The sequence below is a fragment of the Mytilus trossulus genome, unplaced genomic scaffold (assembly GCF_036588685.1).
Source record: "Mytilus trossulus isolate FHL-02 unplaced genomic scaffold, PNRI_Mtr1.1.1.hap1 h1tg000398l__unscaffolded, whole genome shotgun sequence".
Lineage (NCBI taxonomy): Eukaryota > Metazoa > Mollusca > Bivalvia > Mytilida > Mytilidae > Mytilus > Mytilus trossulus.
The window spans coordinates 232,302-259,144 of NW_026963347.1; the positions used below are offsets into that span (position 1 = coordinate 232,302).

Genomic DNA, 26,843 nt, shown 5'->3' on the forward strand with positions numbered 1-26,843 from the left:
CTGCTGGTGGACTATCAGGGTGTCATCACCTAAGTAGTTAGTACGTCGGTACTGATATGACTTTTTTTATGATCCTTTTTAAAATTGATCGTTCATAAATTTCAAAATCATAAAAAAAAGCAAAGTTGGTCTTAGATGAATTCAGCTTTATTTTTTTAAGATTTTTTTCGGCAACCATCTCTTCAAATGTTTCGATTCTAATATATCCTTGGCTTTCATAAATGCAGGTTTAAAGGTTCCTGGTGAATTTAATCAAGGAATTGCGTAAGTAATTGTATATACAATACATGAAATAGCTTCGTATATTTCGTGTCGATGGTAAGAACAATGCCCCCTGCCACCACCAAAACCAGATTCATACACAATACACTATTCCCTTTTAGTTAAAGTGAAATTTATTTGTGACACCTTTTCTTCACATGGGTTGTTAGTAACGAATAGCAAATGATATACAGAAGATCGATTGTTTGTTGTTTTTGACAGTTTATTGGGACATATTTCATATCACTCAGGACTAGAAGCTTAATGCACATGACCTGTGAATTAGATCACCTAGGATGACCAGTTTGATTTTGATACTGCCACCAGAAAAGGATGCGCAGGGATATAACCTTGCAGAAAGACTTTAAAGGACCTTAAAGACAGAATACAAAAGTTCTTTGACGTGAAGGTAATATGCCTCTGTACATACACAATGTCGTTTAGTGAACTACAGCAAATTTTATTTTAATTTCTAGTCAGCGGAAATCGAAAAAAATCTTATTTGGAATCCACAATCATTGAATGTTGAATAAAAATAAACCCTTAATAAAAGCGATAAAATGTGGAACTTTTTTTGTCATCGGTCTCCCATAGTGACAAAAATTGACATATAATGAGAATTGAAACTGGTTTTCGATTCACAATTTAGTTTATGATGGCTGCATTGTTTATTTCAGAAATCTTAATGCTAACTTATAAGCTTTATCATTTTTGTGTTTCATTGAATTGAGTTTTACTTTGACTTCATAGCATAGTTTTTGAACAAGTTTGGTTTCATATCAGTCTCACCAGCACAATTGTTGGACTACTTTAACTTTATCTTACGCAGCACTTGTCCTGTCAGTAATGAAAGATTCACTCGAGTGACTTATACGTCATATATCGAAATGCCAGTCCGAAGGTTTTATGGTTTTGATCACACGGGTAACTAATATTTCATCGGACTTATGTCTATTTTATAAGAAACATTCTTTTGCAATTATATTCATCAATAATGTCCATAGTTAAAATTGAATGTTACAAATGCATTTGGCGAAAAAATGTTGAACGACTTTTACGTGATTCATATATACTGGCGGTTTTTAAAGACGCAACATTCATTTTTAGTGGTATACAATTAGTCTCCTAGGGTGGTTATTGTATTTCTTACCCGCAGTGGCATAGGCTAATTAGCTACTTCTAAACTTTCTTTTGCATTTGGCATTGATGATTTTCTAAGCTTTGCCGCGCACCTTTGAATTAATGAATAAGAATATAAAAACTCTTATGTTAAAATAAAATGGCTATCGGTTTTTTTCCACGGAATAGATATGTTATAAAGATTATAAGATCAAATAAGTACTACCAGTAACAGATTTGTAAGGAAACAACAAGTCCTTTTTATCATTGTTAACGATAAGCCTGGCGACGTACAGACTAGTATATGCGGTTTAAAAAGGGGAATTGAAACACACCAATCGAAAAATAAACTGACAACACCATGGCTAAAGAATAGACATACAAAACACACCAAGCGAACGAACAACAGCTGTCATATTCACGACTTGGTACAGGCATTTTCAAATGTAGAAAAATGGTGGATTGAACCTGATTGAACAATAGTATATCAAATATAAACATCGAAAACGAAAGACTAAGCAACACAAACCCAGCTGTAAACTGTGGATGATCACAGGTACTTCGGAGCAACGTTTGTTGTTTGAAAATTCATAATTGACGATCCTCTTTACTACGTTCAAAGACTATTTACTTCGGTTATTGTTTTACACCATTGTGGTATTTTTGATGTACTATGATATCGGGTACATAAAGAGATCTATAAAATGTGTTCAAACTCTACAGTTGAAAGTAAAAAAGATTGAAAATTCTTAATTAAAAAAAAAAGGATTTGAATTATGAAGATAAAAAGGAAAGAAGCAGTGGATTTTTTACTTCTTCACACGCTACGTCCTATTAAACGGAAAGTATTAGTCGTGATCTCAGAAATTGCATATTAACTTGAAGTTGTAAGAAAATCCTCATTTATCCCAAAAGATAAAATGAAGATTAAGAGTGTATGAAATCATTCAATATTTGTATAAAAAAGTATACTTTTAGTTTTTTTGCGTTTTCTGTATATTATGTTTATGTACACAATAGTGTTAAGACTCTAAAATTGATTTTTATAATTGTTTTTGATTTGAAAATAGCACGATTTAGTAAAACAAATGTACATCGATAAAAACCACGATATATTTCCTAACATTTTCAATAAAAATAGTTAAATGTATGTTCATTTATATTTGATGATCCGTGATTTATTTATATTGGATTAGATCAAAGAACAACTATTTGTGAGATGGTGTGAATAAAGGAGGGACAAAGGAGTAGGTCCAGCAAGACCCCTTTTTGGTCCCACAATATAGCAGTTTTATAAAAATGATATAATGTAAACTTTTAGTTATTCATTAGACAGTAGAATGCTTCTGCTACATATATTTGGGTTGATTTTGACAATACAATGCACATATATTGGGTACTAGCACCATTCAGTCATGCTTAATTACTGAAATCTTCACAATTCTAGCATTTTAGTTAAATTTTAGACGGTTTACGTGTTAAACGAAAGTGGCCGCATTCGTGTTCATCCTTAATATTGAAAGGTAAGTTGTATATTTTTATAATACATTACCTATATAAAGGTTGAGGATGAACAAGGATGCGGCCATTTTCATTTTTGACAAAAAACATCTGAAAAATTACATTTTTCGGCATATTTGGGAAATTTTGCATATTTCAGCTTGATTCGGTGCGTTTTTTATGACTAAATCAGTTAAATCTTTCACATAAACTAATTGGTTAAAAAAAATAGACACAAAACTGTTTGAAAAGTGGTCAAAATCTTTCGTCAGATAAACATGAAATTTGAGGCCAAAATCGGTCCTTACCGGACCTACTCCTTTAGTTCTGGGTAACTTAAGACGGAACATTTATGAAAAAATATATCATCGACTGGGGACGCGGAAAATATAGTTAAAATTGTTTGTTGGATAGGAAAATATTGATTTGCCTTGAAATAGATCACAATCTGATACTTCAAAACGAGTTTGTTGCAAAGAGTAATAAGGATTCAAACTGGACGTGTCTTCGCCATTTTACAATCTATGCAAAATTGATGCATCTAGTATGGAGGGATCACATTCTGAATCATTAACTTGCAAATTGCAAATGTTAAAATGTACTCAAAACCATGTGTTTGAAATTCCGATCGATTAAACGTTATAAACCAAATACACCCAAAATAAAACCAACAAAATGTTAGACATACTTTAACACATTTATCCCACGTTGATAACTATATCCGAGCATAACGAGGTTGGAAAGGAAACAACTTATATATTTGTCTATTGTATGTACTTTGTCGAAGATTAAAACTGATTGAAAAACACATAGAAAATATTTATCTTTATTCTTGATATGTCTTTACATTAACTTAAAATTCAGTGTTTTATATTTAAATTGAAATTGACAAGTTGATAGCATTTTAAAAATTACAATGATTGTCTTATAGTTAGTGTGTTTCGTCGGGTTTGGATCGTGTACCAGATTTGTTTCCGTTAAATCGATTTATGACTATTGGCACAGAGGTTTAGTGATTCAAATTTTGTTGACTGCTGTACCCCTATTTTGTCATTTTAACCTATTATATTTGTTTTTTGTATTCACACGTAGTTTTGAATGTAATGTAATTATATTAAACAGCCATATAAGTGGGCACTTTAGCTTGCTGTAAGACCAGGTTAAATCCACCATTTTCTGCATTAGTTTGAAGCCTTTGATTTGTTCACTTTATTACGGACTCTTAGTTTCAATTTTTTTATATTTTAATTATTTTTCTTTGTATATATGTAGCCTTTTCTATATACAGCCAATGGACTTAAGTTAGTTTTCGCTAAAAGAATGTCCTGTCATTTCAACTTCAATCGATATGTATGAATAAAATATTACCAAGTAACTACATGGCCGATTTATATCAAATAAATACCATAAGATGAAGTTTGATTGTTTATACGGCTATGATACCATTCAGGTAAATTTAGTAAACACAAAGAAAATGTAATGCACTCTAACCAAACTAATATCATAAAAATGCATTTGTGTTAAATCCATCATAAAATGAAAACGACTCTCAACAAATTGTCGCTAAAGAACCAGTGAGACTTTAAACATTTCTACATCTAACGGCATTTTATGATCGCTCAAAAAGTAACTTAAGATAATATGTTTTGAATAAATACATATCGATTGTAGTTGAGTTAATAGGACATTTGTTTAGTATGAACTCACTTTGGTCCACGTTCATTGCAATTTGATATACAACATTATACGAGTCTTTTGATATAACTGTACGTAGTAAGAGCCTCTTTGCAAATGCCTCATCGCTGACCTTTGATAAATAATTATATCCTTAGGCAGTACATATTGCTTTTTTCTATATTCTATAATTTCTATATTTTGAAAGGTTTCCTTGTTGACATCCCCATTCCAAGAACTTTAACTTTGTTCGTTCTAGAAAAAAAAAACAATATGCAAACACTCTCTAAAGACCATATGTTTTTATTTGAATCATACAGATTATTTTCATTTGAATTACATTTAATACACCAATGTACACATGAAAAATCATTCCACCTATCACAAATGAGAGAAGACCAAAAGGGTCTATACAAAACAAAATTTCAGAAAACAACTGTCCATTGCTGTTGAAAATGCAATTATTTAAACGTTTAAAAACTGACAAACTGTATAAAGCTGCAAGGAAAATAATGCCGAATCGATCTACACAGTTTTATTAAAACAAAAATTTACCTTCTTTGATTATTGAGGTGTAATTTTGCAATATAATCAATGATGTTTTATTTTATTTTGAAATGTTCTGATTGTATGACATTCGAATTGAAATGAAATTCGGAAAATGTACAAACTTGTTTTTTTTATTTCGGGATCCAACTATATTAATTGAATTTCCCTTGTTTAGTTGGAAATTGCTAATGTGTCTCACCAGAGACAGCTAGACGTCGATATAAGGTTATTAAACCGAAAGAAACAGTGGCAATTTTTTTTATAGTTCTCACAGCTTTTGTTTTGTCAATTTATAGTAAATCTTTTTTTTATTCTGTTTCCATTGAAGAGATAAAATACTGTCTATATTTTAAAATGTATTTCATTTTTTTCAATTATTATCATTCTATAAAACAAACAACCATTATGATTCTTACAAAGATATGCATCAAATGTTTCTGTACTGCATCTCAATTCTAAAGAGACATGTATATTAAATACATAGTACATTGTGATACTTTACATATTTATTGCATGTATTGAGAAAGATAGACAAACTTATAGATATTACCTGTCATGTAACTACACAAGTAGAAAAAAAATTAATAAGCTAAGTGGTATGTGCCCTTTTGGAATGATACCTTTTACTGCATAATCAAATGATATCTACTCATTCATTCATCCACAGGTGTGTATATTAATCAAAATGGAGCGACGATTGATTGTTGGCGCTTAACGCCACTTATATGATAAATTTAAATAAATTTGACTTAATAATATGTATCCACTATTATACTTAAACTTTAAACATCTAAAGTAAATAATTTATATACAGATATATTGTGATTGAAAATGGTATACAAGTAAGGATATGTGTGATGATATATATCTTATAAAAACTGCATCCCGAAATACATTGTTATTCCCATAAGTGCATAGACAGGCTTCTGTGACAGTATTCCTAAATTGAAATTATAAAAAAAAACATGTCAATTTATGTCTCAAATCTAACATTTAATGCAAAATTAACGTCGTTAAGACAATAGCTCTTTTATTTTTCATGTGTGTTTTTTTTACAACAAGACAAAAAAACACACATTTTATCTGTTTCTTAAGTACAACTGATTTCTTTTTAATATTATCATTGCACTTGATATTACTGATTCTCGTAATTGTTATAAAATACATAAAAAAAACACAAATTTGTTCATACTTTGCCAAAACGTAGTATCCATTGATATATTGTAAAAAATATAAAATGATAGGTCACCGCGCATTTTCTCAAGCTACAGGTTGTGACAAAATGTCACATTTTGTATGAATTATATAGGAAAAAAAACATTTTGTGATTAAAAACTAAACAAAATGATAGAATTGTAAAATAAATTAGGAAAAGATAGGTTTCAGACAATGCTTTGAGAAGATAGGATAACCGTACGTTTTTTTTCACCAGATAACATACAAAATAAGAAAATTTTATATAGATTCCTTCAGAAAATGCACTGTTTTAGAGTTACCTCCCCTTAATATGCCAATTTAAAAACATTAAAAAACAGCACAAAATAATCTGCACTTTTAAAAATATTAATATTTATAAGTTATATCTTATATATTGGTTCTTTTAAATGAAAATGAAATTTATGCTGTTTTTTTGTGTACTGTTGTATATCAAATTTATTTGTTCTTTGTTATCATGTTTCTAACATGTCTATATGTACAATGTACCATGATGTTAGTTGTTTACCTATTTTTCTGGCCTGAGTGGTTTTGCATCTATTTGTGATTTATTCCTTTCATGTTATGTTGTCATTTATCACATAACTATGTGGCTAGCCATAAAACAAGGTTGAACACTCCATGTTTCCTTCAAATGTCATGTACCAACAGTTATCAAAGGTACCAGGATTATAATTTAATACGCCAGACGCGCGTTTCGTCTACATAAGACTCTTCAGTGACGCTCAGATCAAAACAGTTAAAAAGCCAAACAAATACAAAGTTGAAGAGCATTGAAGACCCAAAATTCCAAAAAGTTGTGCCAAATACGGTTAAGGTAATCTACTCCTGGGCGTAAGAAAACCCTTAGTTTTTGAAAAATCAAAGTTTTGTAAACAGAAAATTTATAAAAATGATCATATAATTGATATTCATGTCAACACCGAAGTGCTGACTACTGGGCTGGTGATACCCTCGGGGACGAAACGTCCACCAGCAGTGGCATCGACCCAGTGGTGTAAACAGTTATCAAAGGTACCAGGATTATAATTTAATACGCCAGACGCGGGTTTCGTCTACATAAGACTCATCAGTGACGCTCAGATCAAAACAGTTAAAAAGCCAAACAAATACAAAGTTGAAGAGCATTGAAGACCCAAAATTCCAAAAAGTTGTGCCAAATACGGCTAAGGTAATCTACTCCTGGGCGTAAGAAAACCCTTAGTTTTTGAAAAATCAAAGTTTTGTAAATAGAAAATTTATAAAAATGACCATATAATTGATATTCATGTCAACACCGATGTGCTGACTACTGGGCTGGTGATACCAAGTCAGGAATATGGCAGTTATTATCAAATAGTTCGTTTCTGCGTATGTTGCATTTCAGTTGGTTTGTTTTTGCAATTCAGTGTTTCTTTTGAGTTGTTTTCATCTCAATGTTGATGTGTTTCTCTCGGTTTTAGTTTGCAACCCGGATTTGTTTTCTCTTAATTGATGTATGACTTTGAACAGTGGTATACTACTACTGCTTGTATTGACCTACGGTTTAAATTTCAAAATCTGATCAGTTTTATATTTTGTTTTTTACTGATATCGTTTCATATGTGTATCCAGGAGCACCATTAAAAATAACACAAGAACGCGCACGTGTATATTATGCAATGTAGTAATCACTTTCATTTTATGTTTTATTCTAATGAAAAGTCCGGCATATTCAGAAGAAATTCTCGTTTCTTTTAAGAACACTTCCTCATATTGATAAAATCAAATACCTACCGATAGCACTATTTACATCTGCGTTATCAACGGCAACATCAAAAGCTACTTGAACAGACTTAACATGCGAAAATATATCATTCGTGGACATTGCAGTGTCCCTCCTACGTCGACGTTGAACGGTAATGCAGTCCTACAAACCAGGTGTAAAAGTAGAATGAAATTCCAATATCTGATATGGAATGTATATTTCGTAGTGTGAAGTCCAGTTAATACTTATTTAATGTCTTGAAAAAACATTTCACTTGTTTTGATCGTTATAAAATATCGTTTTACTCCTTCGGAACACATTTCGCTGTTAAATTTTAAATTTTAAGAGCAGTGGAACTGTTGTGATTTCGGACAGAGTACTTTCATCATTAAAATGTCATTGTTAATAAAACGTCACCAGGCCCGAGGCACAGTTATTAAGTAGTGCAATTCTTTAAGACAATAAATTCAAATAAAAAACTACATCGAACTACATCGAACCAGCTCCATCTCAAAAAGACAAATTACATCATATATATATATATATTCATATATGTATAGACACTTCATTCAGCTCTAACTCAAAATATTGACAATTATGTGTTCGCGAGTCTAAAATCTAGCTGTACAGCTTCAGAGGTACTATTTTTTTTTTATCTTTTTTAACTAGACCAAATTACTACTTAACATAAAGATTTAGCACCTAAATAATTTCAAACATGTAATCCTCAAACTTACAATTTCATGCATTAAATATCAAGAAATGACTATGGAAAGTGTAATTAAAAATGTGAGTTATACATTGTTCACACTTAGGACTATATTCTTAACGAAAACCAAAGGACGATAAACATGCCCTTGTGCCATATTGTGCTGTAAAAAATGAACTGATTTCGTTTAAATGGCTTAAAATTGGTAATATGAATTAACAATACATAATTTGATGTTCGTCCTCTACAATGTTGAGTTCACATCGATTTATCTTTAAAGTGTGGTTCCTTTTGGTAATATTGCACGAAGGTCAATACTTTTACATCATATGCTTTCTCATTTGGGGCTCTGGGCGTACCAGATGAAGATGGACCCTAACATACACCATATCGTTCAAAGATTATTATTATTATTGGTTTTTTTTGTGTAAATATATAACGATATCAATTAAAATAATTTTAAAGACATGCTTGAATTGTAAACATCGTCAATACATACATTTTTGCACTGAGGGATTGTTGTATTCGTGCAAACGTGCGTCAAACATTCGATCGTTACATGGGTGGAATTTGGGAAATAAAAACCATACATAAGTATTTCCAGTTTTCTCTGAGCATGAGCAGCGACTGTCGTCCACTTATCAGCAATGATACTACTATCATGAAAGCAACTCTGCCTAAAAATAAAAATTCATTGATAAAATATTTCAATATATTATGAATGTTATGAAATTGTCAGTGTATGTACTGTTGTGCTGTTGTTGCAAACGTTCTTCTATTTTCAGTTAACAGAAAAACGAATAACAAAAATACTAAACTGAACTGAATACTGACTTGGTACAGGCATTCTCAAGTGTAGAAAATAGTGGATTGAACCTGGTTTTATAGCGCCCAACATCTTACTTGTAAGATAGTCGCATTGACTTCAATTATATTGACAATGATGCGTAAACAAAATGTCCCAAATAGAGGTAAAAGAACATCAAGAACCCCATAAAAAAAACTTGGAGTGAATTCAGTTGCTCCGGAAGGGTAAGCAGATCCTACTCCACATTTAGCACATGTAGAGTTGCTCATATTATAACAAGGCGTGTAAATAGTCTAATTTGGTAGGTCACATTCTTCAAAAAGGAACGGGATTGTAGTTACGACATAAAGAACATATCAGATATCATATGTAAAACGGATATTCCATAACGGTCGTCCAATTCATGATGGCGTCTGTAAAATTTACGAAGTGATGATTTTAACTTCACTATTTGTAACTCTTGGTTAAAATATTAAAAAGTTCACAATTTGGAAGCTGAAATAATCTCTTCTGTCGTAGATAGACCGACCCTCATAGTCAATTTCTAAATATAAGTCATAATCAAATGGCAAATTCAAAAGCTCAAACACATTAAACGAATGGATAACAACTGTCATATTCCTGACTTGTTACAGGCGTTATCTGATGTAGAAAAGGGTGGATTGCACCAGATTTTAAAGCGCTCAACCACTCACTAGTAAGAAACTCAAATACCCTACACTCATCACATTTTATCATTCGAAAGTATATAATCATCCCAGTAGACAGTCCATCTCAGGTGTTCCATATCGCATTTGAGGGACAAGAAAATATTTAAAACATTTTTTGGCGGTTTTGTGTCTGTACGTTATTAAATTCCAAAGGTAACATTTTTGCGAATTCTTCAATGGTTGCAGTTAAAACGTGGTGAATATTGACACAAAGTAAGCGCTATTTAACCGATAGTTCCAAATGGTGAAATTAGAATTATCCCTTCATAAATTTTACGTACGCCATCACGAGTTGGTTTACCGTTATTGAATAACCATTTCACAGATGTCGTAATTACAATCCACTTTCCTTTTCACCAGGAATGTCATTTACCGAATTAGACTATTTACCGGGTTTGTAACAACATGAGTAACACGTGGAGCCTGATCTGCTTACTCGTTTTACTCTCCGGAGGACCTGAGATCACCATAATATTTTGGTAGAGTTCGTTTTGATTAGTCTGTCGTTTTCTACATGTTCTATGTTCTGACTATTGTACTGGTATTTGTCTGTTTGTCTTTTTATTATTAAGCCATGATATTGTCAGTTTATTTTCGATTATTTCGACTGTCCCTCTGATATCTGTCGACCCTCTTTTTTAATAAAGTTGATCGTCCACCATTTTAGAACTTGCCCAAGATATTGCTGATATTACATAATGGTATAATTTTTATGAAAATCTTGCACAAATTGTAACCTCGAGGGCACTAACGATGTTCTTTTAATAACTTTGATATTTCCAGTGAAATTCTTTATAAAAAGGTTAACCGGCCACCATTATAGAACTTGACCAAGATATTGTTGATAATAACCTATAGTGACTTTTTATAAAATATGTCAAGATATGTACCAGTGAGAGCGCTTACAAGACAGAATGGACGGACGGACTCCCGATATTATCATGTCCCCCACAAAACGTTTATACTTTATTATTTCCTCTTATTTGTTATCTTGTTTCAATATTTCTGTTTGAAGAAGTAACGAATGAATATATTGTTAGACGTTAGCAGTATTTGGTGGGGTTCGTTTTGCTTAGTCTTTAGTTTTCTATGTTGTGCCTTATGTACTTTTATTTGTCTGTTTGATTTTTGTTTTTTTATTTTGGCCATTACGTTGTCAATTTGTTTTCGATCTGTAAGTTTGACTGTGCCTCTGGTATCATTCGCCCCTATCTTAAAAGTTACTGTTGCCAAACTGTATTTAGGTTAATACATGTATGATACGTACGATATGTCCCATATTTTGTAACTTTCCGAGTGAGTTCCTTTCGCAGTGCACAATTTTGGACCTAGAACGTAACTACCTGAAAATATTTGAATAGAAATAAAACATAACTATGACTTGATTCATTACGAAAATAACACTCGTTATATCCCGCATTAACCGGGGATTATAATTGTTTACCATTTACTTCTACTGTAAAATAATTTTTACTGACCATGTCAGTATTTGCAAACCATTAGGCATGTTTTCTTTTGCAACATTTAGTTCACCTATCATACATGTAATTATCATCAGTACCACTTTGTTGGCATACGATCAGCGCATAAAAATTGAAAAATATTTAATAATAGAACAAATTAATGAGAGAAAGATTGTAAATTGCAGTTTTAATTGGAAGAAAGGTCAGTTAAAGAATGAGGTGTTTGTTAACACTCTATAAAAGTTCTGTTAAAATTTGTGGATTGATATCCGATACTGTTTTAAAAAAAAGATAAAATTGAAAAAAACTGATATCCGAGAAAGATTCAAAACGGAAAGTCCCGAATCAAATGTCGAAATCAAAAGCTCAAACACACCAAACGAATGGATTCCCACTGTCGTATTTTTGACTTTGTACAGGCATTTTCTTATGTAAAACTTGGTGGATTGAATCTTGCTTTTTAGCGCTAAACCTCTCATGTGTACGACATTTCTTTATATTGACATCGATGCGTGAACTAAACAAACCTATTAATAACGTTGTCCATGTTTGACACTGAACTTAAGGTATATATTTTCCTTTGTTTTTTTCAAATAAAAATCTACCTATGGTTAACATAAAACAAGTTTGCATAATAGGCATTACATGCCAGTCATCTGTTCTTTGGTTGAGAGTTGTTTCTTATTTTTCATTCTATACATGTAGATATTTTCTTAACATTATTGTTGACCGAAATTTTTCTCTATTATTTATAAGTTTCAAGATAGTACTTACTTTGTGTTTTTTTTCATGATCATTTGCGAATTTTGATTGACAACATTTTATATTGGTGTTAATTCCAGCCTTAAGTATGTAATGAATTAAAAAGGATTGTTTTAAATTCGTCATATGATTTATTTATTGATATTGTTTGCTTATCATTTGTGTATTTAAAAAAAAAATGTAATATGTTGTCTAGTTTACATCCAAGAAAAAAACAGTTAGAAATTAAAAAAAAACAATTGATAACAGAACAATTGAAGGTCTTTTCACAAAAAAAACTAAAGTATTTTGAAATGAAAATAGTAGACATTCGGTTTAAAAATGTCACTTAATTGGTCAAATGATTGCTTAAAGGACGAGGATTCCATAAATATATGGTCTCTATACAATCTTTTTTTATAAGGGAGATAATTTGTTGCTTCCGGTTTGAAAAATGTTACTTCTATTATAATTTAAACGTCTAATTGACTCTGATATTAAAATTATCTGTTTCTATAAACTTTTATATAAATTCAGTGCAAAAAAATGCTATTTCTGGTTTACACAAGGTGACTTCTGGTTTGCTTTTTTACGGTTAAATGGCTTGGAACCTAATGCAAAACGTCCCATGGATTTATCATGTACACATTAATGTATGAGGTAATGGCAAAGGTCAAAATCTAGAACGTCAAAAAGTAAAAATCACAAAAATATTTAACTCAGAGGAGAATCCAATCAGAAAGACCATAGTCACATGGCAAAATCAAAATTACAAAACACATCAAAAACAAATGGACAAGAACTGTCATATTCCTGACTTGGTATAAGCATTTCCAAATGTAGAAAATGGTGGATTTAACCTGGTTTTAACCTATGACCTTGAGCTAAAATCATTGTAATCAACCAAGAAGCTAAAAATCAAAAGACTCTAGATCTAAATTATATTTGGTTCATGAATTATATCACCATTTGCATATTTTTAAATAAAAGAGGGGAGAAAACTCTAATATGATGTAAGCGTACCCTTTAACCCATTATGCATGTGTTACAACATGTCGCAACTTATAATAAAGTAAAAAATATGTTGTCGATATCTTATATCGTGTTTGAATAGAGGTGAAAATAAGCCAAAATCCAATTTTAAAAAGTCATTGACCTTTGATTTGACCCTATTATTTCTTTTTTTAACCTCAAATCAAAAGACCCTAGGTCTCTAGCACTTTTACAATTTTAAGTTACTTATTTCAATTACAGAAGGGGAAATAATTCTCATATGAACCGCTTCGGTCAAAATTATTTTCAAGATCCTGAGGATATTACGAGCAAAGTGGTGCAATAATTTTGTCGTAATTTTTAACGGTTGCGAAGGAGATTTGTACACAAAAAACAGTGTTTGGGGAGATAACTCTTACAATAAAAAGTGTTAGGCTCAACAAGATCAGTTTCAAAATCGTAATAACTATTCAATATCAAACGCAAAATATCTAAGCGACATCTTGCGAAACAAAAACACACCGTCAGAAAAAAAGTGGAGGAAGAAAAAATAAACTAATTAAAAACCAATTGTTCAGAGAATAATTGAAGGTATTTTTACCCATTATTATCAATTTAGATATACAACTATGAAAATTCAGTGTGAAATATCATATCCAGCGTCTAATGATAGCTTAGTGTTCACTGATTCCAAAAATGTATGGTTTCTATACATGTTTTTCTAAATAAGGTATATTATTAGTTATCTTGGTGTAATCAGGGGTGTACAGAATTTTACACCGTTGTTGCAAATTCATACACCCTGAGGCGCAGTATAAAATTCCGTACACCCCTGATTACACCAAGATAACGAATTTATTTTTTATGATCAATTCCTTTGCTTATTTTGAAACCAGGATGTAAAATTGTAAATAAAGGCAACAGTAGTATACCGCTGTTCAAAACTCACAAATCCATGGACAAAAAACAAAATCGGGGTAACAAACCAAAACCGAGCGAAACGCATTAAATATAAGAGGAGAACAACGACACAACACCGAAACGGACCAAGCATCAGACAAAACACCACGAGAATAACAAATATAACATGAAAACCAAATACATAAATTTGGGATAGACAAGTACCGTGCCACGTCTTATCTCAATCTCTCAAAAATAAGAGAAAACACAAACGACTCAACGTTAAAATGCAACACACAGAGAAACGAACAATAATATAACAATGACCATCTTCCTAACTTGGTACAGGACACTTTTAAAGGGGAATAAAAGTGGTGGGTTGAACCTGGTTTTATGGCATGCCAAGCCTCGCACTTTAATGGCAAAGTTAAATATATCATTGAAATGACAACATAATATTACAGTACTACAATACAAATAAATAGGAGAACATATTAGACAAAGAAAAACATGATTAATAGATAACAAAAAGCATCAGGTTTAAAATTTAATACGCCAAAAACGCGCCTTGTCCACACAAGACTCACCAGTGACGCCCAGATATAAAAGATCGAAAGTTGTACAGCACTGAAGATCCAAAGTTGAAAAGGTTTCGCCAAATACGGCATTGTTTTTATGCCCGGGATAAGAACATTCTTATTATATAGAACAATTCATGCTATTGCAAACAGTAAATTTTATCAAATGAATATGAAAGAGATATACACAAAGAAACTGAGGTATTAACTAATTACAGAAAACTAAACCTGAATACATAACGCCTAGATATAAAAGATCGAATGTGAAAAAGGTACAAAGTTGTACAGCACTGAAGATCAAAAGTTGAAAAGGTTTTGACAAATACGGCATTGTTTTTATGCACGGGATAAGAACATCCTTATTATATAGAACACTTACATGTAATGCTATTGCAAACAGTTAATTTTAACAAATGAAAATGAAAGAGATATACATAATGAAACTAAAATATTAACTAATTACAGAAAACTAAACCCGAGTTTATCACAAAATAGACACACATCCGAATCGGTCCAGGCGTCAACGTAATTAAAAAAATGTGACGTCACATACGATGGCGAAAAAAGCAGAAACGTTATGCCACATTTGAATTTATAAAATTTAGAAACAGCATGACGTCACATATGAAAAACTATCATTCAAAAATGAGATAGAATGAGAATTGATTTAGAACTAAATACTGATAATTCATTTAAACAAAATGCATATTGCAATACTTATTAATAGCAATTAACTGTAATATATATATGTCCAGTTTGTTATGAATCCAACTTCAAACGTAAATAATCGTACACAATTTAATATAATTAATAAAGAGGAGATGATTAATTTTTCTATCCGTCACACCTAAATATATAATAAGAAGACGTCAACACATTTGACAAAATCTGATGAGAATTACAAATATAACATTAAACATGTAAACTAAATACATGAATTAGGGATAAACAAGTACAGAAACACGTCTTATAGTAATGCGAATTCACATTCAGCAAAACAGTCACAATCGGGAATAAGTCACGTTTGGTATCTTTGGAATCTTTGGTAATGAAAAGATTAGACGACATAATGACAAACCACAATCTACCATGTGGTGAAAAATGTCCTTAGCTAGTTTGGTTAAAGAAACATCATATGGATCCACCAATTCGTGATGGTGTCCATAAAATTTACGTAGTGTCAATTTTAATCTGTCCTCCTCATAACTTTGTTGGAGCAGTTTCTGCGTAAGGAGCACACTCCTGTATATGAAGTCCGTATAGTGTGAACAAGCACGTGAATAACGTATCAATTGTGATATGTAAACACCATACGAAGGGGTAGAGGGTATGTTACTGCTGAGAAATGGAAAATTGATAATTGGGAAGTTGAAATCGTCCCGTTTATCATAGATTTTTGTGTGAAGTCGTCCATCTACGTCAATATTGAGGAAAAGATCAAGGTATGAAGCAGTCCTTCTAGTATCAGTAGTATCCTTAATTTCAAGTTCACTGGGATATATGAGATGTAAGTATTGGCTGAAGTATGGGTTGTTCAATGATAAAACATCATCAATATATCGGAAAGTAAAATTAAAGAATTTCGCAAGGTACTTTTTCTTTTTGTCTTTTAGAAGGTCCTGAATAAATTCTGCTTCATACGAATACAAAAACAAATCACAAGCAGGGGTGCACAATTAGTACCCATTGGAATACCGACTGTCTGTTGAAATATAAATCCTCCAAACTCAACAAATATATTGTTGATCAAAAAGTCCAGCATTTTAATGATTTCATCTTCAGTATATTTTCTGGAAGATTCAGTGTGATTCTTCACAAAATATGAATTATTGTATCCCAAAACAAGAAATTTGTATCTACGATTCCCATTTTTATAGAAAAAGCTCTGTTTTATGAGTTGGTGAAGTCGATTTTTCAACTGAGCATGGGGAATAGTAGTATATAGCGTAGAAAAATCAAAAGTGTTTATGTTGCTGCAAAATTGCAAAGATTGTGATCGAAGGTTAAGCAGTAGATCTTTCGAATTTTTGAGAATCCACATCTGGTTAACACCACTGGTAGAATATATCTCCTCACAATATTTATGAAGCCCATCGTTAACTGTAGAAAGAATAGTAGTCAATACTTTAGAAAGATGTTTAGTCGAACATTTGGAAGACCCAGCTATGTATCGTTCTTTATATGGAGTTTTGTGTAATTTAGGTATCCAGTATAATGAGGGCACGTTTTCTTCGTTTTCTTTGATGTTGATACCAAAAGAAAGAAGGACAGATTTATGATTTTGTAAAATTTCATCCTCGGTAAATGATGTTGAAGAATATTTAGGATTACCAGTAGTTTGATCAATTCCAAGCTCTGTAGTGAGACATTGCAAATAATGTTTTTTTTACATATGAAGGCAATATTATTGGAGGCTTTATCTGCCGGAACAACGACATATTTGTCATGCAAAGAGGATAAAGCATCCACAACCTCCGGATTTTTGAAAGGGTTAGAAACTTTGTACTCATATTACATCTTAGTTTTTGTATGCACCTCTGAATGCATGATCGAATAGCTTTGATCCATTCAGACAAAGTGTCCAGTTCGGGTTCGTCTGGTTCGCGCTTTATCCATTTTCTTGCATAGTCCTCAACTGCATCCATCAGTAACTTGAAATTCTTTTTCCAGTTGATGGGCTGGGGGATTCTATACTTTGGTCCCTTGGCTAGCAACTCTCTTAGTTGTTTATTGGTAACAATACCAAGGTCACCAGTAATAATATGACCAGCTGGACTATAATTGTATTGAGAAGATGCACATGAGCAATCCGGAGGCTTGGATTTTGTATCTTTGAGGTTAAAATCCTCTAAAACTCTCTTGTGGTTGAACATCTTTGATGCAATAGACTTGGTAAAAATGGTAATGAAAAATTTCCAGTGTAATATGTTTTCAATCACGTTGTCAAATACGTTTTTACTTTATTTTTGGAAAAATTCAGAAAGTTTTTGTGTTCTTTTGAGTTTACAAAAAAAAAAAAAAAAAAAAAAATTTTTTTTAGCATTTGTTATTATTATTTATTTTCTTAATTTTTTTTTTTCATTATTTTGGCAAAATTTTATATTTTAATTTTTTTTGGCAAAATTTCATTTTATTTTTGAATTTGGCATATTTTAACCCCGGGGGAACCAGGGTGGGGTGTTATTTACACCGGGGTAATCAACCAATCAGATTGCAGTATTTTTGCTGCATAAGAAATAAACATTGTTATTTCCGATTTGAAATATGTCACTCCCGGTTTTATTTGATAGTTTACTTGATACTAATTCCAAAACTATGCAATTAGATATAATTTTACATTAAATAAGTACAAACAATAGCTACTTCCGGGTACACTGCCGGTCGGCTTTTCCATGGTCAAGTCTCTTGCAACGTAATACAAACTGTCTAATGGCTTTATTATGTAAATAGGTGAAATTAGGCATAACGTAGGAAATTTAGTAATTATAATTATTTACTGATTGTTTCAGTAATTACCGAAATCCACTGATTTGTTTGTCATTTTTACAGCTATTTACTAAATTGATATTTAAAAAAAAAAAATTAAAATCATGATTCAAGAAATCTAATAAGAAAGAAAAGAGGTAGAGATTTTTAGGGCTCCCTTTAGAATTTAGGAATATAAGGCACATCACAAGTGCTTACTCTTTAGTGTTTGTGAATTGAAACTGGATAATAATTGTATTATAAGTTTAAAAATCCAATTAAATAATTTTCAGCATTCAAGACAATGAAATTATTTCAAAATTGACAAAAGGATTTTGTGAGATGTTTTTAGGTAACTTCGCCAGCTCTTTTTGATGATAGACATTCGGTTGTGCCAAATTTGGTTAAATGATCTTGATAATTCTTAAAATCTCATAATTTTGTTTAATTAAAATCTTAATCAGGCATACTTTGCACATCAACTTGCCAAATTACATTAATTAAATTCTTTTTACAAATAGGTTTAACTTCGACTTCTTTTGTAAGACATATGCGATGAAGCTGACATTCTTCACAAACAAATGTATACAAATTGACGGCGTTAAGAGTAACATTTGTATATTTCTGATTCTGTCTTTCTGCGTTTCTGTGATTCTGTTTTTCACTGTTGATAAGCGTTGAAAGTTACTGAAGGTACCACCATCCCAATTTGGTAGAGGGGAATCCCCGTTGGATCTTTCCCTCTTAATTTCGTTGCTTTAACATAAATGTGACTAACATTACTCAACCGTCGTTTGGTTGTTAATATTTGCAACATGTCTGTAAAATATTAACCTTGAACAGTTGTCCGTTACTTAGAAAATAGATAGAGAAAGAAGTACGTTGATGATGGTAACTTTTCATGATATTTTTGAATGATCGTTGTAACTTCTTTCTGGGATGGTGGTCACTTTTCAAAAGGTTGTATAAAACGACAATGTACAATTTAGCCGTGATATATGGCATCCCGTCGTTAATTTAATTTACGTTAAGCCCCAGTATAAAACTAGATCACGATCGCACCAAGCTCCTCTTGATCTAAAATCATTTAGATCGTTGTGATGTCGAGGTATGAGTTATTCGATTGCAACACGATCTTACCACGTTTTAAACGCGATCATAACACGTTCTCGTGACGATTATACTACGTTCATATCGTAATCTTACTTCGGTCTCAGCATTGTGTTTCATATATATATAGTACTGTTCTATTCCTCCTTTTTCTGATTTTATACGTAAATGTCTCGGAAACTTCACAGTCATGCTACAAAAGTTTACCAGAACACATGGGCGTGGTTGTAGGGATAGATGCAGAGGCACAAGAAGCTCTAATACAAATATAGTAACGAAACCTGATTCAGCAGAGATGTAGGACCGAACAATTCAACCTTAATCAAAACCTTATGTTGATCCATCAAACTTATAAAAAAACGGTGTTTTACTGATCGAAAGCAGGGATGACATAGATGTGTCAATCATGGTTGAATCGTAAGGGAAAAAGGACAAGAAGCTAAAATTTACATACAGACAAGCAAAACTTGGAGAGCTTTTATATATTTTTTGTGAAAATGACAATAAGCATACTGGTCGCAGTAAACGTAGGTCATAAGAATAGCGTGATGAGGACGGCATAGGCGTGCTAGAATCGTACTATGGTCTTAAACAGAGCGTTTATAACGTGATGGTCGTATTGAGGTCGTAAAACCGTCGATATGAGTTCGAATCACGCGTTTGCTACACTATCGCTAAGATATTACATCGACCTTTGCGATCTTACTGCGCTCTCACTACGATTGAGCTACGACTTGATTTCGCTACGACCGCCCCACCACTGTTTTAAACATGTTAACAGTTGGCCACGCTCATCACAGTTATGAAGACTTTCCAACGACTGTACTAATCGCAGATCGAAGTGAGATTGTGACCTAGTGGGACTGCGGTATTACATAGTTCGTCCTTTATTACATAGATATAGATTGATAATTGTAATCGTCAACCATGATACCCAAAAATATCCAATATTTTGTATCATATTGATAATTACATCATTAAGTGTAGGGAGTGAACCTAGTTTACTTTTACGAGCCATATTTGATGTTTTTAAATTATCTCCAAATAAAAAAAGGTTAGTATGAATTCTCTCTAGAACAAAATAATATTTTTTTACAGAAAGTTTTCCAAATGTTCTTGTTTCTTATATATTTTAGCCCAGATTTCAGATCCATACAACAAGATGGGTAGGATTGCCTTGTTAAATGCCTGTAAAAAGTAATATGTTTTAGGCTTTGCACTGAAAAGGTCATCCTTAATGTGTGTGTAACGGGATTGGGTCGCATGTTTGGTCAAAACAGATTGGCAAATCATTTAAATATATGTTAAAGAGACAGGGTCTACGATTATCCCTTGCCTTACTCTTATATTTGATATAAAAATGCGTCCGGTGTTGGTCTATTTTCACACGGGTTTCTGTGTTTCCATATATACATTTTATAATGTCATAAAACTTGATTCCAACACCTATATATCTAAGTTTATAAAAAAAAGTGGAGATATGAAACTATATCAAATGCACGTTTAAAATCCACAAAGCATTACAGCGGCTTCGAGTTATGTTTCACTAATTTTGGAATGATGGTATTTAACACAAACATATGGTCTAATGTAGAAGGAAAAAAATTCATTCAAATCCCCCTTCCCATCAAAATAAAATAGTAGATCTCTTAATTCAGAATCAAATGAGAACACCGGTGTATGGTTAAATATTTCGATGTGAAACCTGTTACTAATAAGTTTTAAAATTTTACTATTGCACAAAATTATGAATTCAATGAATTTTACATGCACATGTATACAAGCTAGAATTGCTATGGGATAATCAAGAACACAATAACGTATTTGGATACGACGATGGAAGGTTATAACAACCTTGACCAGCTACGTGAATACTGAACAGTCCATTCAACTTATAGTACGCGTGTTCTATTTTTTCAGGTGTAAGGTCGAAGGTTTGAATTGACCAATGAAAACGATCGTTCCTTTTACGAGTTACTCTAATAAAGTTTGTTTGACTGATTACGTCGAACTACTTTTCGCTAAGCTTTGCCGCATATAAGTGTAAGGTTGACTTTTTCAAAAAGTTAATAACCAAACGACTGCTGAGTAATGTTAGCAACATTTATGCAAAAACAACGAAATTAAGAGGGAAAGATCTTACGGGGATATTGGGACGGTGGTAACTTCAGTTACCATCATCTGCTTGTCCAGAGTGTTTTTATGAGTTTTTCTAGGCCTCCAAACGTAAGCTGTTATACCTGCAATAAACATTTAACATTGTTTTTACCTGTATAATAATTAGTGAATTGAATAAGTCAACTGTATGATCCATCCCTTTTGTTTGACTTTAATGTTGACATTCTTTTGCTTTTTTTTTTCGAGCCTGCCACTTTTGTCGCAAACGCAAGACATAGCGAACCAACCTACATTCTGTCGTAAGCAGCATCCACAAATATTCGTTCTGTGGTTAAATTTATTTTAAAAATTATCCCGGATTTCTACAAAACTTGAACAGAAGCTTCTTTAAATTTTAAGACAAATTTCAAGAAGTAGATTAAAAAAAAGTCATGTTTCCCGTGTTTTTATGCCAGTTAACATTACATTCACACGGTGGTTATTTAAAATAAATAAATAATAACTTTCTCAAAATATCATTGATTTCTACCAAACTTGAACAGAAGCTGTGTATGCTCATGAAATAATATTCAGAAGTAAAGTTTGGAAAACAAGACTTTTTTGTATATATCTTATAAATGGACTGTTTTTTTTCTCCAGTTAAAATAACATACACTCTGCAGTTAAAGTTTTTAAAACATTTATCAGATTATATAAACCATCCTGGATGTTTACACAATTTGAACAGAAGCTTCCTACAGTACTAGTCAAAAGATAGTATCTAGAAGAAAATTTTAATTATGTTTTTCCCATTTTTGTTGAGCCTACGACTTACAGCAAAAGAAGGCGACACACTGGGTTCCGCAAAAAACTAAGCAATTTTAATAGCTAATTACATCAGTATCCCATCGCCAGCTACTTTGTTGAATTAAAAGTCACATGAATACGTATTCAATGAGGTCCAATTATTAACTTGCAAGTGCACAATTTATCAACCTTGTTTATCAGCTTATTTAACAAAAAAGAACCAGATTGGCTTCTAAAAAGTGAATTATAATTTCATTATATCATTTTCATTTATGATTTAACAAAAAAACATCATATTTATTTTTTCCCTATGTCGTCGTAGCTAATGCACATATACCAAAAAGGTACATTTTAGGCTGATAACTTTTTAAGAGTACTCACTGATCTTCTAGTTAGTTATATCATAACTATTGATCAGATGACTATATTACATCACTATTGTCACAGTTAATAGTAAATATGTGTAAAAATTCATTTTAAAATGAGTAAATAGTGGTAATAACGGGACCTCACATTAAAAGACCTAGGTCTCAATCACTTATGATTTACAAGAAAGAAATGCATATCACTTATATCAAATGCATAAGGGGAAATAACTCTCGTATGGAGTGTTCATATCACTTCGGTCAAAATAAGACAAACCACGCAAAGGATATAAAGTGCAAATTTATAAAATAAATTTGTCGCTTTTTTTACGGTTACGGAGGAGATGCAGTCACTAGGAAAACAGTGTTCGGGATGATAACTCCTACAAAGAAAAGCATTTGGTTTCGCAGGGTAAATTTTAAAGGCGCATACACTGTTCGATATTATATACCAAATATCTAAGCGTCACATTGCAAAACAAATATTTATCGTTAGAATAAAATTAGGCGGAAGAAAAAATAATTAATCAGAACAAAAAAGTGGAAACACCTAATAATCAGAAGAAAAACAATACTGTGTATTCATTATTATTCGTTGGATTCCAATATTCGTGGGTTTCGTGGGAACAGGTGAACCACGAATTCAAATGTTCAACAAATGTCATATTTGCAATAGGTTTTGTCTACGTAGATTGGCAAAAACCACAAAATCAAATATCCACGATTATTCAAGTTTTCAGCAATCCACGAAAATTGATATCCACGAAAATAAATGAATTCACAGTAGTTCTTTCCACAGAAAATCGTAAAATATACTAACCATCAGTTATTTCCATTATCATTTTTAGTTCTTGTCCTACATGTACAGCACCTGTTATGGGAGCATTGGAGCTATCTAGTATCGATAGTGATATGGCATGATATGCGGGTCGTTTCAATGGTATCAACGTTGTCGGTGGTCTAAAAAAATGATGTAGGTTTCGATAAAACATAGTTCTGATCATTTAAATATCATATCATTCATTGAAAATGAAACCATATTTAACATTTAAGGTACATGATGTTTGCTGTGTTACGCTAAAAATCAAGAGTGTTTGGACTTTACCTTTCCTCTCATTACTGTAAAACTGATTGAACATGATAACGAATCACTTATTCGAAAAGACATTAAACTTAACAACCAAACAGAGCAAAAAAATTCGTTTAAACTGTATTCTAGAAAAACAAGTTAACGATTCCATAGTTGTCATGAACCAATTGACGTCCAAGGTTATATCATTAAGACTATTAACACCTATTCCTTTATCCTTGGTGTTTGAAGCTTTTGAAAATGATTTAAGACACGGAATCTATTGGCAGATCGCATTCCAAAGTTGAGGTTAAACACGGCACAATTTCAATCAAAATACGTTTCCTGTTATATCGCCAGAGGCAGTTAGTTTTCAGAACTAAACTTAAATGGAAGAGAAAGATAAACAAAACTGCAATTGCTGAAAACTTTACTAAACACACTTTCAATATTATGCACAGACAGAACACAATATGTAAGCAAGTTAATTTAAATTCGTTATGGACACATGATGGGTCCATACTGATTAAACAATCTGCGAGTTCTCGCAAGTTATAATATCAAGACAGGTCACATATTAACTCGATGGGAAAGTAATTGAAGGTGATGACTAGAAATGGTATTAGACATTCCGTTTCTATCATCATGATCATAATTTTATGTCTTTTTCACCACTTTCCTTGGTTTTAATAACACAATTTGTTTTATCGATGTAATTATACTAGAGATAGGAAGATGTGGTATGAGTGCCAATGAGACAACTCTCAGTCCAAGTCACATTTTATAAAAGTAATCCATAATAGTTCAAGGTACGGTCATCAACAAGAATCCTTGGCTCACACCAACCAGTAGCCTATACAGGGCCCCAACAAATGACTATTGTAATTACAAATATATTCGTTTTCTATTTATTTTGGTAAACATTTACTCTTGTTAAGAAGCACGTGCCAGTGTTTGTTTATCTAAATTTCATTTATTTGCGGTTTAAAACATGTGACATGAAATTCTAATTCAACTCTTTACACTTGAGTGATTAATCACTTACATCCATGTGAACTTGTCCCGTTTTTGTAACTATATCAATTGTTTTTCAATCTTTTTTTTAAAGCTACGTGTATTGATCATTGTCGATTCTAGATTATTCTATTTCTTATTTACGTTTTTTTAACAAATCTTTTGTTTTTAAAGTCTAAATTATGTCTATCTTGTCTTGAAATTGTGTCACGTTTTCTGTCTAAACAATTCAAATTTGTTTTCTGATTACTTAAATTAATGTCCCCCCTAATATTACATAGGAAAAAATTCATCGTGACAAATAAACCTTCTGATTACACGGCAACTGCAATGAAAATTTGTCTGATGCTACAATTTTGCCTTTTGTACATAAACGTTTGTTTTCTCTTTTTGTATTTACCTGACTCATGAATGATCATTAGTTTTTTTGTGTTTACTGTGGATTCATTATTATTCGTTGGATACCAATTTTCGTGGGTTTCGTGGGAACAGTTGAACCACGAAATTAAATGTTCAACGAATGACAAATTTTCAATAGGCTTGTATGCAGACTTCGGCAAAATCAGGAAATCAAATATCCACGAACATGCAAGTTTTCCTCAATCAATGAAAATTGGTACCCATGAAAATAAATGAATCCACAGTATATCTTGCATCATGTTTAACAAAGCAGTCCTTATTTTCTGATTGCCATCTACATGTTGCTTATATGTGGTGACAATCGAACCGAACCCGGGTCCTTAGCTCACACCTGGAGTGTCTGAGAAAACATTGTAAATTGTTATTGTAATAAAAGAAGCCTGAGCAGTAAACGTAATTATATTGTCCATATTATTGAAGATTATGATGTCGTTTTCTTGTCAGAAACACATAGAGACTCAGGTGTGGATTGTTCTCGCTGTTTTGAAGATTCATTAGTGGCCTTTGGCTGTTTTCCGCTATTTTGTCGGGTTGATGTGTCTTTGACACGTTCCCAATTTCCATTCTTAATTTCAATCATTATTACAGATTGATATATCCGGATTTGAAATACCAGTGCAAAATGATAAAACTTATCACATGGGTGGCATTATTATAAATTATAAAAGTTATGTTGGCATAATACGTGGACATGAATAGAGAATTGCCAACTTGAGAGTATGTGGATTGAGTTGAACACCAAATTCCGATCTATATTGAAAAAAATATTAGTTAGAGGACAGAACGGCAATTTTCAGTTTACATCTTGCAATATTTTGCGCAAATGTTGAAAAACGCACTGAATGAATATAATTGTATTACTGGGTTAGGTGAACTGAATAAAAACTGTGATTCTATTTAAAAAAAAAAAAAATCGCACGATTTCAAGAACGATATCTCGCCCTTCTGTGGGCAAAATTAAGAAAGTTAACAAGATTCGTTGGTGGTATTGTTTCAAAGCTCAATGTTAATAAAGTTGTTGGGCCAGATATCGTTAGCAACAAATGTTACTTGCTGTCAGAAGAGAAGCTTCTACATTTAGTTTTGGAATTTTATTATATTTCAGGTCCAGAGCAAGTCTTTGTCTCGTGTCATATTGTGGCGTTACGTGACAATTTTTTTTATAGCGAAAACTTTTATTTCTTTCAAGGTAGAAACGTAAGACAGACATCATGTATAGCGACGGAATACACACTATGTATTTCTTTTGTCATTGTAGTTAATGTTATGATCACAGTTCACGAGCAGTGCATTCTTTGCATTTAATTGATCTGGTGTAAGTTTACAAAACGTTTATCGATTATGTTCATACTATGTACATTTTTAGCAATAGTTTGTAACACATATGTTTATTTTAATCATGGTGCAGACATTTTTTTAAAGGATTTCACTGAGCTAGCAAGTGATTTTGACGGCATTGAAATTTCCTTTCTCTTTAAAAATCATATTAGGTAGCTGCACAACGTTGTGAAAATAAGATGAACGACATGTATTCCCTATTGGCTTCAAAG

General features: G+C 32.0%; 1 protein-coding gene and 1 long non-coding RNA gene across 3 annotated transcripts in view; both read right to left on the reverse strand.

Annotated features, from left to right (window-relative positions):
* Positions 1-4,837: 4,837 nt before the first annotated feature.
* On the reverse strand, positions 4,838-8,460 carry LOC134702130 (uncharacterized). Its single transcript, XR_010104334.1, has 2 exons — positions 8,074-8,460; positions 4,838-6,043 (listed from the first exon to the last, which is right to left on the reverse strand). It is a non-coding gene; the product is annotated as an uncharacterized LOC134702130 (long non-coding RNA).
* Positions 8,461-9,186: 726 nt separating this feature from the next.
* Positions 9,187-26,843, reverse strand: part of LOC134702133 (uncharacterized) — a 36,500-nt gene continuing 18,843 nt past the window's right edge. The window contains exons 5-7 of one of the 2 annotated variants that reach the window (XM_063563224.1): positions 23,611-23,750; positions 11,539-11,614; positions 9,187-9,430 (exon numbers count right to left, since the gene is read on the reverse strand). In XM_063563224.1, the coding sequence (XP_063419294.1) occupies positions 9,202-9,430; positions 11,539-11,614; positions 23,611-23,750 (445 nt within the window). In that variant the 3' untranslated portion in view covers positions 9,187-9,201. Of the gene's footprint in view, positions 9,431-11,538; positions 11,615-21,645; positions 21,762-23,610; positions 23,751-26,843 lie in introns of those variants that run through there. The other variant, XM_063563225.1, reaches the window with a different exon arrangement.